Genomic DNA, 15,100 nt, shown 5'->3' with positions numbered 1-15,100 from the left:
ATTGACCTAACGCCCTGAGTTTTTGAGTATTTATACCCCCGCCAAACGAAGTTTGAAGGGGGTATATAGGAATCAGCGGATGGTCGGGCGGTCGGTCGGGCGGTCGGGCGGGCGGTCGGGCGGGCGGTCGGTCGGGCGGTCGGTCCGTTGCAAATCTTGCGTCGCGAACTACTTCCTCAGTTTTCAACCGATTCCCATAAAACTTGGCACAGATGTGTGCCTTGGGTTGTAGATGTGCAAGACATATTTTTTGACAGTACCCAAAAGTACGTTGCCATGGTAACGGCATATTATGGGCAAAAATGGGTACAAATCTTGCGTCGCGAACTCCTCCCACAGTTTTTGATCAATTTTTATGAAATTAGGTACAGATGTTCATCTGAATATGTTAATGTGCAAGACACATATTTCCGCAGTGGCAGAAAGAGCGTTGCCATGGTAACGGCATGTTATTGGTAAAATATAGGGCAAAATGCTTCATGGCAAAACTGCTTCATCAGTGTTCTTCCAATTCTCATGGAATTCATATTGAATGTTTGTCTTAGGATATAGGTCAGCATGACACATTTCTTGACAGTGACAAAAAGTATGTTGCCATGGTAACAGCTCACATATTATGAGCCAAAATGATGGAAAATTTTGTGTTGCAAACTACTTCCTCAGTTTTTGCCCAATTTCCATGAAACTTGGTACAGATGTGTGCCTTTGGTTGTAGATGTGCAAGACGCATTTTTCGGCAGTACCCGAAAGTACGTTGCCATGGTAACGGCATATTAATGGCAGAAGATCAAGGAAAGATCTTGCGGATTTAACTACTTCCTCAGTTTTTTGACCAAAGCTTATGAAATGTTGTTTTGACCAAAGCTTATGAAATGTTGTTTGGCGGGGGTATAACCAGTCGCTGTAGCGACATTTCTAGTTTACTTTAATTTGGCACATGTGACCACTACTGCATGTAGATGTGCAGAAGTCATCTTCTGTTGATGTAGAACAATGCATTGCCATGGTAACAGTATCTTTTCACTAAAAAGCATACAAAAATATTGTGGATTTAGCTAACTCCCACATTCTTTGCGTAGATAGCTTGAAATTTGGCACATGTGACCGCCATGGCACGTTGAAGTGCAAACTTAATCTTTCATTATTGTTTAACTATGTTTTGCCATGATAGCAGCATATTTTGAATGAAAATCATACGAATATACTGTGGATTTAGTTAACTCCATCAGTCTTGGAGCACTAAGCTTGATATTTGGCACATGTGACAACTATGGTACGTAGATTTGCAAACTTAATCTTTTATCATTGTTGAAAGATGCGTTGCCATGGTAACAGCATTTTTTCACCACAAAGCATACAAAAATATTTGGGATTCAGCTTATTACCTCTGAGTCAGTCTTTGAGTATTTAGCTTGAAATTTGGCAAGTGTGACGGCTATGGTACATGTATGTTGATGAGCAAACTTAACCTTTTGCCATTGTTGAACCATGCATTGCCATGGTAACAGCATATTTTGAATGAAAACTCATACAAAAATACGGTGGATCTAGCTAACTCCCTTTGAGCATTTGACTTGAAATTTGGCACATGTGACTGCTGTAGTTCATACATGAACAAATTTATTCTTCAGTTGTTGATGACAATGTGTTGCCGGCATTTTTTTCACTGAAAAGTATACAAAAAAATTGTGGATTTAGCTAAGGGTGGGATTTCACAGAGCACGCGAACGATTTGCGAATGACGCGAATGGCAAATCCAGCATTCGCATTTTAGTCTGCAAAAGATCGCCAAACAAACGTGAGGGTTCAGAAGCGTCGTCAATTGTTCGCGAATGTCGTTTTTACTTCGACGAGAATTTCAAAAAAGTTTGAAATTTTTTGCGAACCTTTTCCGCACACTTAGTCGGGATTTGCTCGTGAATTGTTCTTGAAAGTGTCTTTAAAGCTTCGTCATATGCGCAAGACCTTCGCAAGACACGCGCGATGTTCGCAAAATGTTCGTGAAACCCCAAACAGACTCCGAAACTTCGGAGAATGTCTCACGTATGTTACGCGAAGTCTGCGAAGTTTTTCCGATCATTTTATGACGTAATCGCAAACTGTTCGCGTACCTTTTGAGACATTCTCGCGAACGTTTAGCGCACGTTTGGGGGATGTATGCCCTGTACGTTTTCTGCAAATAGAAATCGTAGCATACATCTAAACATCAAACAATTATTAACAACTACAGTAACAAAAGAAATTAAAGACTAGCAAAGAGAAAGAATATTTGATATACCAAAAAAAAATCGCAGAATACACTTAAAATCAATCTTAAGTATATAAATTTCATTTGAACTATAGAGATTATGTGTTGGAGGAACTGCAAAAAAAAAAAGATCAAATGCTTTACTAGTGGAGATACGTCCTAGGGGGAAAAAAATGTAGGCAAACACACGATAGAGAAATGAGAGAAAACGAAACGAGAAATAGAGGAAAGAAAAAAAATCAATTCAAGAAAGCTGATTTGAGTTGATTTTTAGCTCACCTGAGCCAAAGGCTCAAGTGAGCTATTGCGATTGCCCTTCGTCCGGCGTCCGGCGTGCGTCGTCCGGCGTCCGTCGTGCGTCGTGCGTAAACTTTTTACATTTTCATCTTCTTCTTGAAAACCCCAAGACCAATTTTCATCAAACTTGGCAGGTAGCATCCCTAGGGGGTTCGGAACTCAATTTGTTAAAATGGGCACCATGCCCCACCCAGGGGCCCCTAGGGGGGGCCCAAACCCCCAAAAATTAAGGAATCTGTAAAAATCTTCTTCTCTAGAACCAGAAGTGATATAGCTCAGTTAATACTATGAGTTAGTACATTGATGACTGTAGTTTCAAGTTTGTTCCTGGCAGAATCAGGGGTGCCCCCCTTGGGACCCAGGGGAGGGGGGTGGGGAGGGGTTCTAATGGGGCCTAAATTGTACATTTTCATCTTCTTCTTGAGAACCCCATGACCCATTTTCACCAAACTTGGCAGGTAGCATCCCTAGGGGGTTAGGAATTCAATTTGTTAAAATGGGCACCATGCCCCACCCAGGGGGCCCCCAGGGGGCCCAAACCCCCCCCCCCCCCCAATTAAGGAATCTTTACAAATCTTCTTCTCTAGAACCAGAAGTGATGGAGCTAAGTTAATACTATGAGTTAGTACATTGATGACTGTAGTTTCAAGTTTGTTCATGGCAGAATCAGGGGTGCCCCCCTTGGGACCCAGGGGAGGGGGGGGGGTGAGGAGGGATCCTAATGGGGCCTGAATTGTACATTTTTATCGTCTTCTTTAGAACCCATGACCCATTTTCACCAAACTTGGCAGGTAGCATCCCTAAGGGGTTAGGATCTCAATTTGTTAAAATGGGCACCATGCCCCCACCCAGGGGGGCCAAAACGCCCAAAATGAAGGAATCTTTAAAAATCTTCTCTAGTAACAGAAGTTATAGAGCTAAGATAATACTATGAGTGAGTACATTAATGACTGTAGTTTCGAGTTTGTTCATTGGAGATCCAGGGGTGCCCCTCTTGGGGGCAGGGGTGGGGGGTGGTTGGGAAGGTCCAAATGGGGGCCTGAATTGTACATTTTCATCTTCTTCCTGAAAACCTCATGATGGATTTTCATCAAGCTTGGCAGGTAGTATCCCTAGGGGGTCAGGATCTCAATTTATCAAAATGGGCACCATGCCCCACCCAGAGGGCCCCAGGGGGCCACAATTCCCCCAAATTAAGGAATCTTAAAAAATTTGGGCCCTTATTGTACATTTTCATCTTCTACTTGAGAATGCCTGGTCAAATTTTGGTAGAGCTGTGAATAATTTAGATTAGTGACTGCGTGAAAGGTGAACTTGTGATACTCAGGTGAGCGCTAGACCCGCGGGTCTCTTGTTTTTTATTGCTTCCACCTCTCCTTGCTACATTTTCTCCCATGATTATTGAAAATTTTTCGTTCGCATTTCCGTCGCGTGTTCTTCGTGTACGTAACATGCTGTACTTTAGCAATGATACACACGACAATCGCACATACGTCGTGGGAACTTCGCACAAATTGCGCAAGAATAGTTTTCGGCTTCATTGTCGGAACACATTCGGAGAAAAACTTTTCCGAATGTTGGATTTTGTCATTCGCGTCCTTCGCAAATCGTTCGCGTGCTCTGTGAAATCCCACCCTAACTCCCTCAGTCTCTGAGCACTTAGCTTGAAATTTGGCACATGTGACCACCATGGTATGTTGATGTGCAAACTGAATCTTTTATCATTGTTTAAAAATGTGTTGCCATGGTAACAGGATATTTTGAATGAAAATCATACAAAAATACCATGGATTTAGTCAACTCAATCAGTCTCTGAGCACTTTGATAGCTTAAAATCTGGCACATGTGACAGCTATGGTACATAGATGTGCAAACTCAATCTATTATCATTGTTGAATGATGCATTGCCATGGTAACAGCATTTTTTACTAAAATGCATAAAAAATATAGATCCAGCTTATTCCCTCTGTCTGAGTATTTAGCTTGGAATTTGACGCATGTGACCACTATGGAACGTTGAGATGCAAATTTAATCTTCTGTCATTGTTGAACAATGCGTTGCCATGGTAACAGCATATGTGACCGTGCATCACAAAACGAACAAAAAGTCGCAACCCTTGATTTTACGTGAGGACTCAAAAAAGGTGAAACTGGTCAACCAAGTCAATATTGAGTTTTTCATATTTTCTGAAAGAAATACCCTTCTTCTACGTTATTCTTAAGTTTAGGATCATAAAATGAATGGGAAAGTGCATTTTCAGCAGTTTTTCCAAACTCTTTTTTGTAGAGTAGTGAGATCAGGTATGTCTTACAAGCCCCTTTTCATTTCTTGATAATCCTTTGCACACTCTTCACTTTCAAGTCTGATAAGTTTTGAAGGGATAAGGCTACAGCTTTGAAAGTTAGCATTAATCATGGACAGATGTGTTAATAGAGCATGCTCAATTTGAACTTAATCCGATAATCCCTTCATTGTTGTTGCCCCAGTGGTTTACATCCTGTTTTTTGTCCCATTCATCGCACAGCTAGCACGGTTTGGTAAAGATTAAGCACTGGACAAGGCAGATAGACCCTGTACTTCAGAGCCTGTATTCTCGGTTCACACTTTTCCAGAGTGTGTGCTTTCCTTCCAATATTTAGATAGGTTAGGAGAGTCCATTTCAATGGAGCTGTACATCATTTTAAAGCTTACAGTCTTCTCTTTCAGAATCTGCCCTTATTTAAAAATCCATGTCTGGCGACTTTTTGTTTGTTTTGTGATTCAGGGTCACATATATTGAATGAAAATCATACAAAAATACTGTGGATTCAGCTAACTCCCTCAGTCTTTGAGTATTTAGCTTGAAATATGGCATGTTTGACCACTATAGTACAAACATGTGCAAACTTCATCTTCATCATAGTTGAACATTGTGTTGCCATGGTAACAATATAATTTGAATGAAAATCATACAAAATTTTAGATTCAGCTAACTCTTTCAGTTTTTGAGCATCTGACTTCAAATTTGACACATGTTACCACTATATTATCTAGATAAGCTAAATTTACTTTTCGTCATTGGTGAAAAATGTGTTGCCATGGTAACAGCATATTTTTAATTAAAGTAATGGAACAATATTGTGAATTCAGCTACAGTGTGTAACTCCCTCAGCTTTTGAGCATTTGACTTTAAGTTTGGTTCATGTAATGGCTATTGTATATTATATAGTGCAGACATCAATTTTGGTTTAAAATGTCAAACATTGTATTGCCATGGTGACAGCACTTTTAAATGAAAGTCATAGAAATTGCCAATTTATTTATCTTACTCAAGTTTTGAACACTTCACTTGAAATACGGCGCATGTGACTATCAGTGAACAAAATATACATTTGTTCAATGTTGAATAATACATTGCCATAGTAACATTTTTTTTTAAATAAAAAGCATACAAAGTAATTGCTGGTTATTAAAGCTAACTCCCTCAGTGCTAGGTGGGGGTATTAATCACATTGAGTGATAGTTCTAGTTTTTTTTTGCCTATGAAGACCCACCTTCCCCACAGTGACTTGGTTATATTGCAATACGGAGGGGGGATTCCTAGGGGACATATTGGTTGATGAGGCGTTTCTTTATTTTGCAAGAGGGTGGCATTATGTAGATCATGCAGTATAAAAGCATAGGTAAGAATTTATCACTATAAAAGCATAGGTAAGAAGTTATCACTATAAGATGAGATGATCATTACTGATCGTAGGTATTCCTGTTGTGCCACCAAGGCCTGTCTGGTGGACTTTACAATATGTCCACTTTGGAGGGGTTACTGAATGCTGACAAAAAGTCTTGGTAATGGTAAGTTGAAAAATAAATGCCTGAGTGCATAAAGTGTTAATGAACACACAACATATTGCTATTTATACAATGTAGTTGATCCACTGAAACCATTAATTCTATGCCTGTCAATATCTACCCTTTGCCCCTTTACCCTTTTCATCCCTGATGATATCTTTATCATCGGAGGTTCTCACTGCAGTGTCACACATGAATTTTTCTTTTATATGAGGATTAAAAATGCTTAAAATCAGCATGTCATTTGATTTAGATTTCCTTGAAGTATAAATAATTCCTGATATGGATGAACTAGAGATCAAACTGTAACATTTTTCATTTGTCTTTTACTGTTTCAGGATGTTGTTGAGAGAAAACTGTCTCAAATGATATTGGACAAAAAGTTTCACGGTAAGTAAACACAGTCTTGGTGTTATAACAATGGAAGGTTTCAATTCATGCACTTTACTGTTTTTCATTACCAGTATAACAAAAATATTACAGTGGCATGCATGCAAACAGTTTCCCATTCATTACTCCACTTCCAAGATCATGCATTTAGCCACTTGTGAAATTCTTGGTTCTCAATTCTGCCCCCCCCCCCAAAAAAAAAGTTAACTTAATACAGTAATCAAGTGACTAATGATGAAAGGATCTTGGAAAGTAATTTTCTTCTTTAAGTTAATAATTGCTTTGTGCACTCTTTTATTTGGTGTTAATCAATTCCTTCTTTCACATTCTGTGTCGCACAGCAATTCTATCGAAGAAAAACAGCTGTGTATTAGCATTCATCCTTATTCCATAATTATACCCCCACCCGGTCCTATCCAGGCAGTTGGTCGGTCCATTTGCCTGTAGCAAAATCTTGTGGATCAAACTAATCCCTCATTTTTGTTAACAATTGACCTATAGTTTGGCGTGTGTCATTGCTATCATAGGTAGATGTGCAAGACACATTTTTTAAATCAGTATAGAGTAATGTGTTGCCATAAAATGCCAAATTTTCATCAAAATCATACAAAATGTTGTGAATTGAACTATTCTCAGTCTTAAAGCAATTCAGTTGAAATTTGGCACATATATGATCAATGTAATGTGTAGTTGTGCAAGACACCTTTTTCATGAGTATTTAGATATTGGTTGCCATGGCAACAGCAGATTTTAAACAAATCACGAAGTTTTCATGGATCAAACCTCATGGGGTTTTGGGGGGTGTTTTTTTTTTTGCATTTGAGTTTGATTTGGGACATATGATCATGAAACAATGTTATCTCGCAAAACTTTTTTAGGTAATTTTTGATATATCTGTTGACATGGCAATATCATTTTTATGCAAATACAGAAATATATGGATTTACCTAACTCGCTCAATTTTTAGCATTAGACTTGAAATTTGGCACATATGGCTGCTGTAGTGTGCAGATATGCAAACTATCTTTTGTCATTGTCGGCTAATGTGTTGCCATGATAAAGCATTTTTATGCCTCCGCCACAAAGTGGTGCCGGAGGCATTATGTTTTTGGATTGTCCGTCCGTCTGTCCGTCCTTTCGTCCGTAATCAATTTTGTGGATAGCATAACTAAAAATCCTTTTAAGATATCCTAATGAAACTTGGCATGTATGTGTATGAGGGGGTGAAGTTGTGCCGATCAATTTTTGGGTGCACATGCTTAAAGATAATATAAAGTTTTGGTACCTCAAAAGTTTCCCTGAATTTCCTTGTCTTAGTTTGTGTTTCAGGTTAAAGTATCTTTCATATAACTAACACTGTGAGACTTACTCGCCCCAAAGTGCTCTCATGTCTTAGTAATCATGCAATTAACTGCGACCAGCAGCCCCATACGCATAGCGTTATGGGGCTTCGCATTGTAGCATTCAGGATCATGACAGATTTAGTATCGCGAGTAAATATTTACTTAAAATTCAAAAATTTCTTCAATTTGAAGACTTACCAAATAAGTTGAAGTATTGAAAACAGGCTTCGGGCAACGTTTGGTTCTGCCAATAGTCCCTTTCTGTTCGAATTGATGACTGAATGTGCCGCGGTCGAGAGGACCTTGGGAGAGCTACATACACTGATACTACGGCCAGCGCATGCGCATACATCACATGCGCACAAATTTCAAATCCATGAACGGATAAGACCGCGTAATTTCTACTTTTCCTTGTTAGAGTTGAAAGTGAAGAGTGTGTACAAGGTTTTTAAGAAATGAAGAGGGGGCTCTAAAGACACACCTAATAACACTATTCTACCTAAAAATGTTCAAGATAAACTGCTAAAAAACATACTTTCCTGCCTGTTTTATGATCCCAAATGTTAGCATAATGCAGAAGAAGACTTGCTCTTTCAGAAAAAAAGAAAATGTCAAGATGAGATTGGTTGACCCATTTCACCTATTTTCAGTCCTCACACAAAATCAGTGTGTGCGACTTTTTGTTCGTTTTGTGTTGCACGGTCACATATACCTTTGATGTTATCATTATTTTGTACCTTCATTGCAAATACTTCAACAACTAAAAGGAACTGCAATGCAGAAAGAGGACAGCCCTGGCGAACCCCTTTAGTAATTGGAAATGTCCTGGACAACCAACCATTGTTCAAAACCTTACAATCTGCATTTTGGTAAATAGTTCTGATCCACTGAATACACAATTTTCCGAAATTATACCGTTTCAAAACTTCAAACAGAAAATCATGATCGACATTATCAAAAGCTTTCTTAAAATCAAGAAATATAAAGATACTCCGTAAGTTTGACTGAACAAAAGTCTAATAAATCCTGTATAAGTCTTATATTTTCTACTGCTGATCTTTTCTTTATAAAACCCACTTGATCAAAAGAAATTTATTTTGGAATTACATTTTGTAGACATTTTGCTAATGCCCGTGTAGCTATTTTATAATCAATATTTAACAAAGATATTGGGTGCCAATTATCAAGTTTTTGTTTATCATCCTTCTTAAACAGCAATGTTAATATAGAATGTCTTTGGTTATCAGATGATGACCATTTCTATACCCTTTATTCAGACTGTGTAACAATAAATCTTTAATATAATCCCAAAAAAGTCTTATAAAATTCAGCACTTAAGCCATCACTACCGGGGGATTTGTTATTGTCCATCGACATCAAGGCTTCAGAACATTCATTTTCTGTGAGGATTCCCTCACAACTTAAAGGGATCGTACAGTTTTGGTTGAGACCTAATTTCAGGTTTCTAACATTTTTTGGTGAGATAATGAGAAACCTCTTATGAAATATGAAAGAGCATGTAATTCTGTTAGGAATTCAACGTTTATTTGATGAAAATTGGTTATGAAATGACTGAGATATCCCAAAAAGAGCAATTCTAATAAGTGTGGGACCCACACTTTATTACTATCGCTTTGTTTTACCTTGTTTTTGGATGTTTCAGTCATTCCAAACCCGATTTTCATCAAATAAACTTTGAATTCCTCATAAAATGGTATGCTCTGTACTATATCATAAATGTTTTCTTGGTATCTCGCAAAAAGTTAAAAGCCCAGTTCTAATCTCCACCAATACTGTACCATCCCTTTAAACTGTCATTCTCTTCCAAAGTAACAAAATTCAAATTTTGCAGATATTCACAAGAATTATGTAACTTGTCTGAGTGGTATAATTTGCTGTAATATAAATAAATGTCTTTTAAAATACATTTCTCATCGACAATAACTTTGTCATTCTTCAAAACAGCTTTAATCTCCTTTTTGCATTCAGCATTTCTAGCCTCAAAAAATATTTCGTAGATTTTTCTCCTTCAATCCATTTCTTTCTGGATCGAACAAAAATGCCTCTACATTCATTTCTATATATTTTTTCTAATTTCATTTTTATTCATCTTAATTCTTATATATTCATCTCTGTAGGGTCTTCATCAACTTTTTTTTTTCAATCATATTCAAATCTTGTTGAAGTTTAACAAAATACTGATTTTTTTATTTCTTGCTTATATTTTGCATATTTTTGTGAAAATTCCCTAATCTTAATCTTACACATCTCCCATTTCAATTGTGAATCAAATTTTGATATTCAAACCTCATCTTACCAATCACATTTATTATACATTCCCTATACAATTTGTCTAACAATAGGGAATTATTCCATTTCCAATAACCTCTTCCCCGTGTAGTATCACAAATCTTAATTTTCAATGAAATGGCGTTATGATCACAACGAACAGATGGTCTGATATCAGTGTTCTGAACAACACATTGTAAAGATGATGAAGTAAGCCAATAATCTAATCTTGAAAACAGACTGAGTGATAACTAACGCCATGTAAATTGTTTCTTTATTGGATGAACCAATCGCCAAATATCTATCAAATCCAATGTTTTAATAAATTATAAAAAACATTTTTGGGGTTTATACGGATGGGATATACCGTGAGTATCTAACTGTCCATGTTGAACACAATTTCACTCACCACCAAATATTAGTTTATTTTTCGAAATATCTAAATCGTTAACCAAGGAAATTAAACCTTTGTAAAATGTGTCTTTATCAGACATTTTCGTTGGTGAATACACATTGATAATACAATATTCATCTTTCTCCGCAAAATGTTTAAGAGCCAAAGCTCTGCCATCGCCTTTAGCAGCAACTGATATAATATCTACCGAAACTTTGGAATTAATCAAAATTGCCACACCTTTCGAATGGTTTGTACCATTATCAAAGCAACAGGCACCTTTCCATTCTGATTTTATAACATTTTCAATATTTTTTGTCCAAAAAGTCTCTTGCAACAGAATAATGCCAGGTTTTTGATTAATCACCTAAAGAAATATTTCTTTTCTCTTCTATTTCTTAATCCTCTTACATTAAGAGATATAGCATGAATCAGATTCTCACCAGTGAACATTAAACGTTGATATCTCATGTCTTTTGTGTTCCTGTGACAAACTACGCTGACAAGTACGAACTACGTCGTGCATTGAGAACTCACTGCACCGAGAGTGTGATATGCGTTCCATGCATAAAACACGCTGATTTTTAGTTAACATGTGAATGCCAATAGCTGTGAAAAAAAAATCCATACACAAATAGCCAGAGCCTTCACCTACTGCGTGAGGGAATGTGTGTGCACCTGATACATACTGAGTTAAATCGCTTCCTTATGGAATGCGTGTGTAGCTAAGCAACGCTACATAAAAGACATCAACAATATAATGTTCCGTTTTTCTGCAGTAGTCATGTTAATTATAAGTAAGTGGTATGTGGTATCGGTATGTTATGATCAGCACTGGTCATTACTGTAGTAATATTCTCGAGATATACAAAAATGATTCGTTTTCTTCTAGATATAAGTCCGTTAACATATTAACCATGATTTTGTATAGAAAAGTAGACACTTCAAGTTGACATATTGCAAGAAACTGTACTATTTGACCACATTCAATTTTATAGCGACATGTTTGTTCATTCCTTCTCACTTGGGTTATCTTTTCCACTGATTTAGTATTCACTAATTTTACTTCACCTGTTGACATGACACTCAAATTGTTTTGAGTGTTATGTGGCTAAGTTGTATTGAAACTTAGCACATTTATGTTCTGCCTGACAGTGATTTTCTTATGAATTTTAGGGTCATAGGGTCAAGTGTCAAAGGCCATGAGAAAATGGTAACGATTCACTTTTAAATACAGAAATTGCACTATAAACGTATAAAAGGGTCAAAATCAAGTAAAAGTCCTCAAATCCCCAAATACATGCTCTCCCATTCATCCAATGAAACCTACATTGAAGGTCAAGTAAGGTGAACATTCAATACATTTGTGACAAACATGTCATTTTGATATTTTGCCAGTTAGGTGTAACTGTCATCACACATTGTCCACATGTACTATAGACCTATTAGGAGAATTATTCATTATGGCGGAGGCATACCAGTCACCATAGGGACATTTCTAGTTCTTTAGTTAAAATCATACAAATACCATTGGATTTAGCTAATGCTCTGTTTTTGAGCACTTCATGTGAGATTTTGCACATGTGACCACGATAATATGTTTTTGTGCAAATTTTGTATTTCATGAATGCCAGTGTTGCCATGGTAATGGCAGATTTTTGATGAAAATCATACAGGTTACCAATGGATTAACCCTAATCAGGCTGGGCTTTTTTGGCTATGCTATATCTGGGGGGGGGGGGGGGGGGGGAGGGGCGGATTCCGCCCCCCCTTCAGATCTTGCCTACGGAACGCGTGATCGCGCCGAAAATCGGCACAAGCGACGCCCGCGGCGTATACTATCAAAATGTATGGTTGCTTTCTCCGAAAAATTTTTCTTATATTTTATATTAATTAATGTAATTTATGCATAAAATCAGTTTTGGGCTCTAAATCACTTATTAATGCTCTAATTAAGCTAATTTCTTTTTAAAAATGTTTCTTGTATCATTCTCCTGAGACATAGGATAAAAAACAATCTGTATCGAAAGTAATTTCTTATGTATTTGATTGCTTTTTTGAATATCTTATGTATTTCTTTGTTTTTCGACTTTTTGTTTTTGTTTGTTTTTTGGCCAAAATTTGTCACAGACATTTTTCGAAGCTTTATTATGCTAAAATGAATTAATTTCATCCATTCTAAGTCAAGATATGAATTTTTATGTGAATTAATTGAAAAAACACAATTTGCATTGGATTTGTACACAAAATCACGTTTTGGAGCAATTTTGGGGTTGACAAATTTTTTTCGAACGGGCATCGCGTCAAAACGGTACGCGCGGGCGCAACAATTTTGGTCTCAAAAGTTGCGCGATACTTGAAAGAAAAAAGTCATGAAACATCGCGGGGGAGCTTATCGCGCTGCGAAGATATTGCGCGAAACGTCGAGGGGGGGCGGATTCCGCCTGATTAGGGTTAAAGGGATAGTACAGTATTGGTGGAGATGAGAATTTGGCTTTTAACTTTTTGTGAGATACCAAGAAAATACTTTAAATATGATGTCGTACAGAACATACCATTTTAAGAGGAGTTCAAAGTTTATTTGATGAAAATCGGGATTGGAATGACTGAAACATCCAAAAACAAAGTAAAACAAAGAGATTGTAATAAAGTGTGGGTCCCACACTTTATTAGAATCGCTCTTTTTTGGATATCTCAGCCATTTCAAAACCAATTTTCATCTAATAAATGTTGAATACCTCATAGAATTACATGCTCTTTCATATTCCATAAGAGGTTTCTCATCTCACCAAAAAATTTTAGAAACCTGAAATCAGGTCTCAACCAAAACTACACAATCCCTTTAAGCTAACTTTTCCTGTTTTTATGCCTCCACCATAACTTTCACTGGAGGGATTATATTTTTGGGTTGTCCTTCCGTCTGTCCTTCTGTCTGTCCTTCCATCCCTAATATGTTTTGTGGACTGCATAACTAAAAAGCAGTTTGAGGTATCCTAATGAAACTTGACATGTAATGTATGAGTGGATGAAGTTGTACCTATCAACTTTTGGTGCAACATGCTCACGATCAAAGATCAAGTTCAAAATGCTCAAAATGTTGTTGTTTCCCCCATATTCAAGCAATGCCTGTAGGTATTTTCTTGAAATGTAGTGTATACATATATTACCCAAGAAAGATTCTCTAGAGGAAGTAGGAGGTCAAAGGTCATGTGAAAATGCTAAAATTTCATGTTCTTTTTTTCCGGTATCTTGGAAATGATTCAAGGTATCTTCATGGAACTAAGTACATATGCATGTACTGCTTGACAGTGATTCTCTTGGGAATTTTGAGATATGGAGGTCATAGGTCAAGGTCAACTTAAAATTTCGCTCTTTTCATCTTACATGTATCTATGCAATGCCTGAAAGTATTTTCTCGAAACTTTATGTATGCATCTATTACCCAATAAAGATTCTCCGGGAATCTTTTAACCTTTTGGTCAAAAGGTTGAAGGTCAAATGAAATGCTTAAATTTCACTTCCGCCATATCTCTGAAGGGACTCCAGGTATCATCACAAAACGTAGTACCAGGTATATATTTATACATGTACTGCCTGACAGTGATTCTCTTGGGAAGTTAAAGGTCTTGGAGTCAAGGGTCAAAGGCCCTGTTTGAAATTACACTTTTATTCCATATTTTGGAAATTACTCAATGCATAAACTTATAATAGGGTCAGTGGTAAAGTAAAAATCCTCAAATCCCCAAATATCTATTCTCTTAAAGGGACATTCCAGACAATTTTGATAATTTCACATCATGTACTACATTAATCAACAGCTCCATGTCAGACTTGTGGAATTTATTAAGGCCCTTGAGCAAAGAAACCAAAACTGACAATCTTAAAGGAGACCTGGATGATTTTCAGATTTTTACATTTGAACAAATATAAATTAGTTATACTGAGGACAGAGTTTCATAATTTATGATAATTGGGATGAAGATAATATTTTCAAAATTTAGAACAAATTACAATGAACAAGGATGATGACATGGCAGAGTCATCATTTATAAGGATGCATGAGTTGGGGCTCAAGGAAGCAGAACAAAGGAAGAAGGCATGCATAGATTAGACACAGGTGAACTCGCAAGCAAGCGGTATTGTACAGTGAAACCCCATTATAACGAGTTCGGTTATAACGAGAAACCGCTCATAACGAGGTGATCGCGTCGGTCCCGTTTTCCTTTGCGTGTAAACCTATGGCAGAACGAATCGGTTATAACGAGATTCCGGTTATGACGAGGACAATTTCTGTGCATCATGATAAAGAA

The 15,100-nt window shown here is 37.2% G+C and overlaps 1 protein-coding gene across 1 annotated transcript in view; it reads left to right on the top strand.

Moving 5' to 3' along the window:
- LOC139737941 (26S proteasome non-ATPase regulatory subunit 11B-like) overlaps positions 1 to 15,100 on the top strand; it is a 232,528-nt gene that overhangs the window by 201,866 nt on the left and 15,562 nt on the right. The window contains exon 10 of the mRNA XM_071648606.1: positions 6,713 to 6,764. Within this exon, the coding sequence (XP_071504707.1) occupies positions 6,713 to 6,764 (52 nt within the window). The remainder of the gene's footprint in view (positions 1 to 6,712; positions 6,765 to 15,100) is intronic.

This window comes from Diadema antillarum, unplaced genomic scaffold (assembly GCF_040938485.1).
Source record: "Diadema antillarum isolate AM-2024a unplaced genomic scaffold, OU_Dant_1.0 seq00000716_RagTag, whole genome shotgun sequence".
In the NCBI taxonomy this organism is placed as follows: Eukaryota; Metazoa; Echinodermata; class Echinoidea; order Diadematoida; family Diadematidae; genus Diadema; species Diadema antillarum.
The sequence above is the reverse complement of the archived record's forward strand: the minus strand, read 5'-3'. Positions and strand labels throughout refer to the sequence as shown.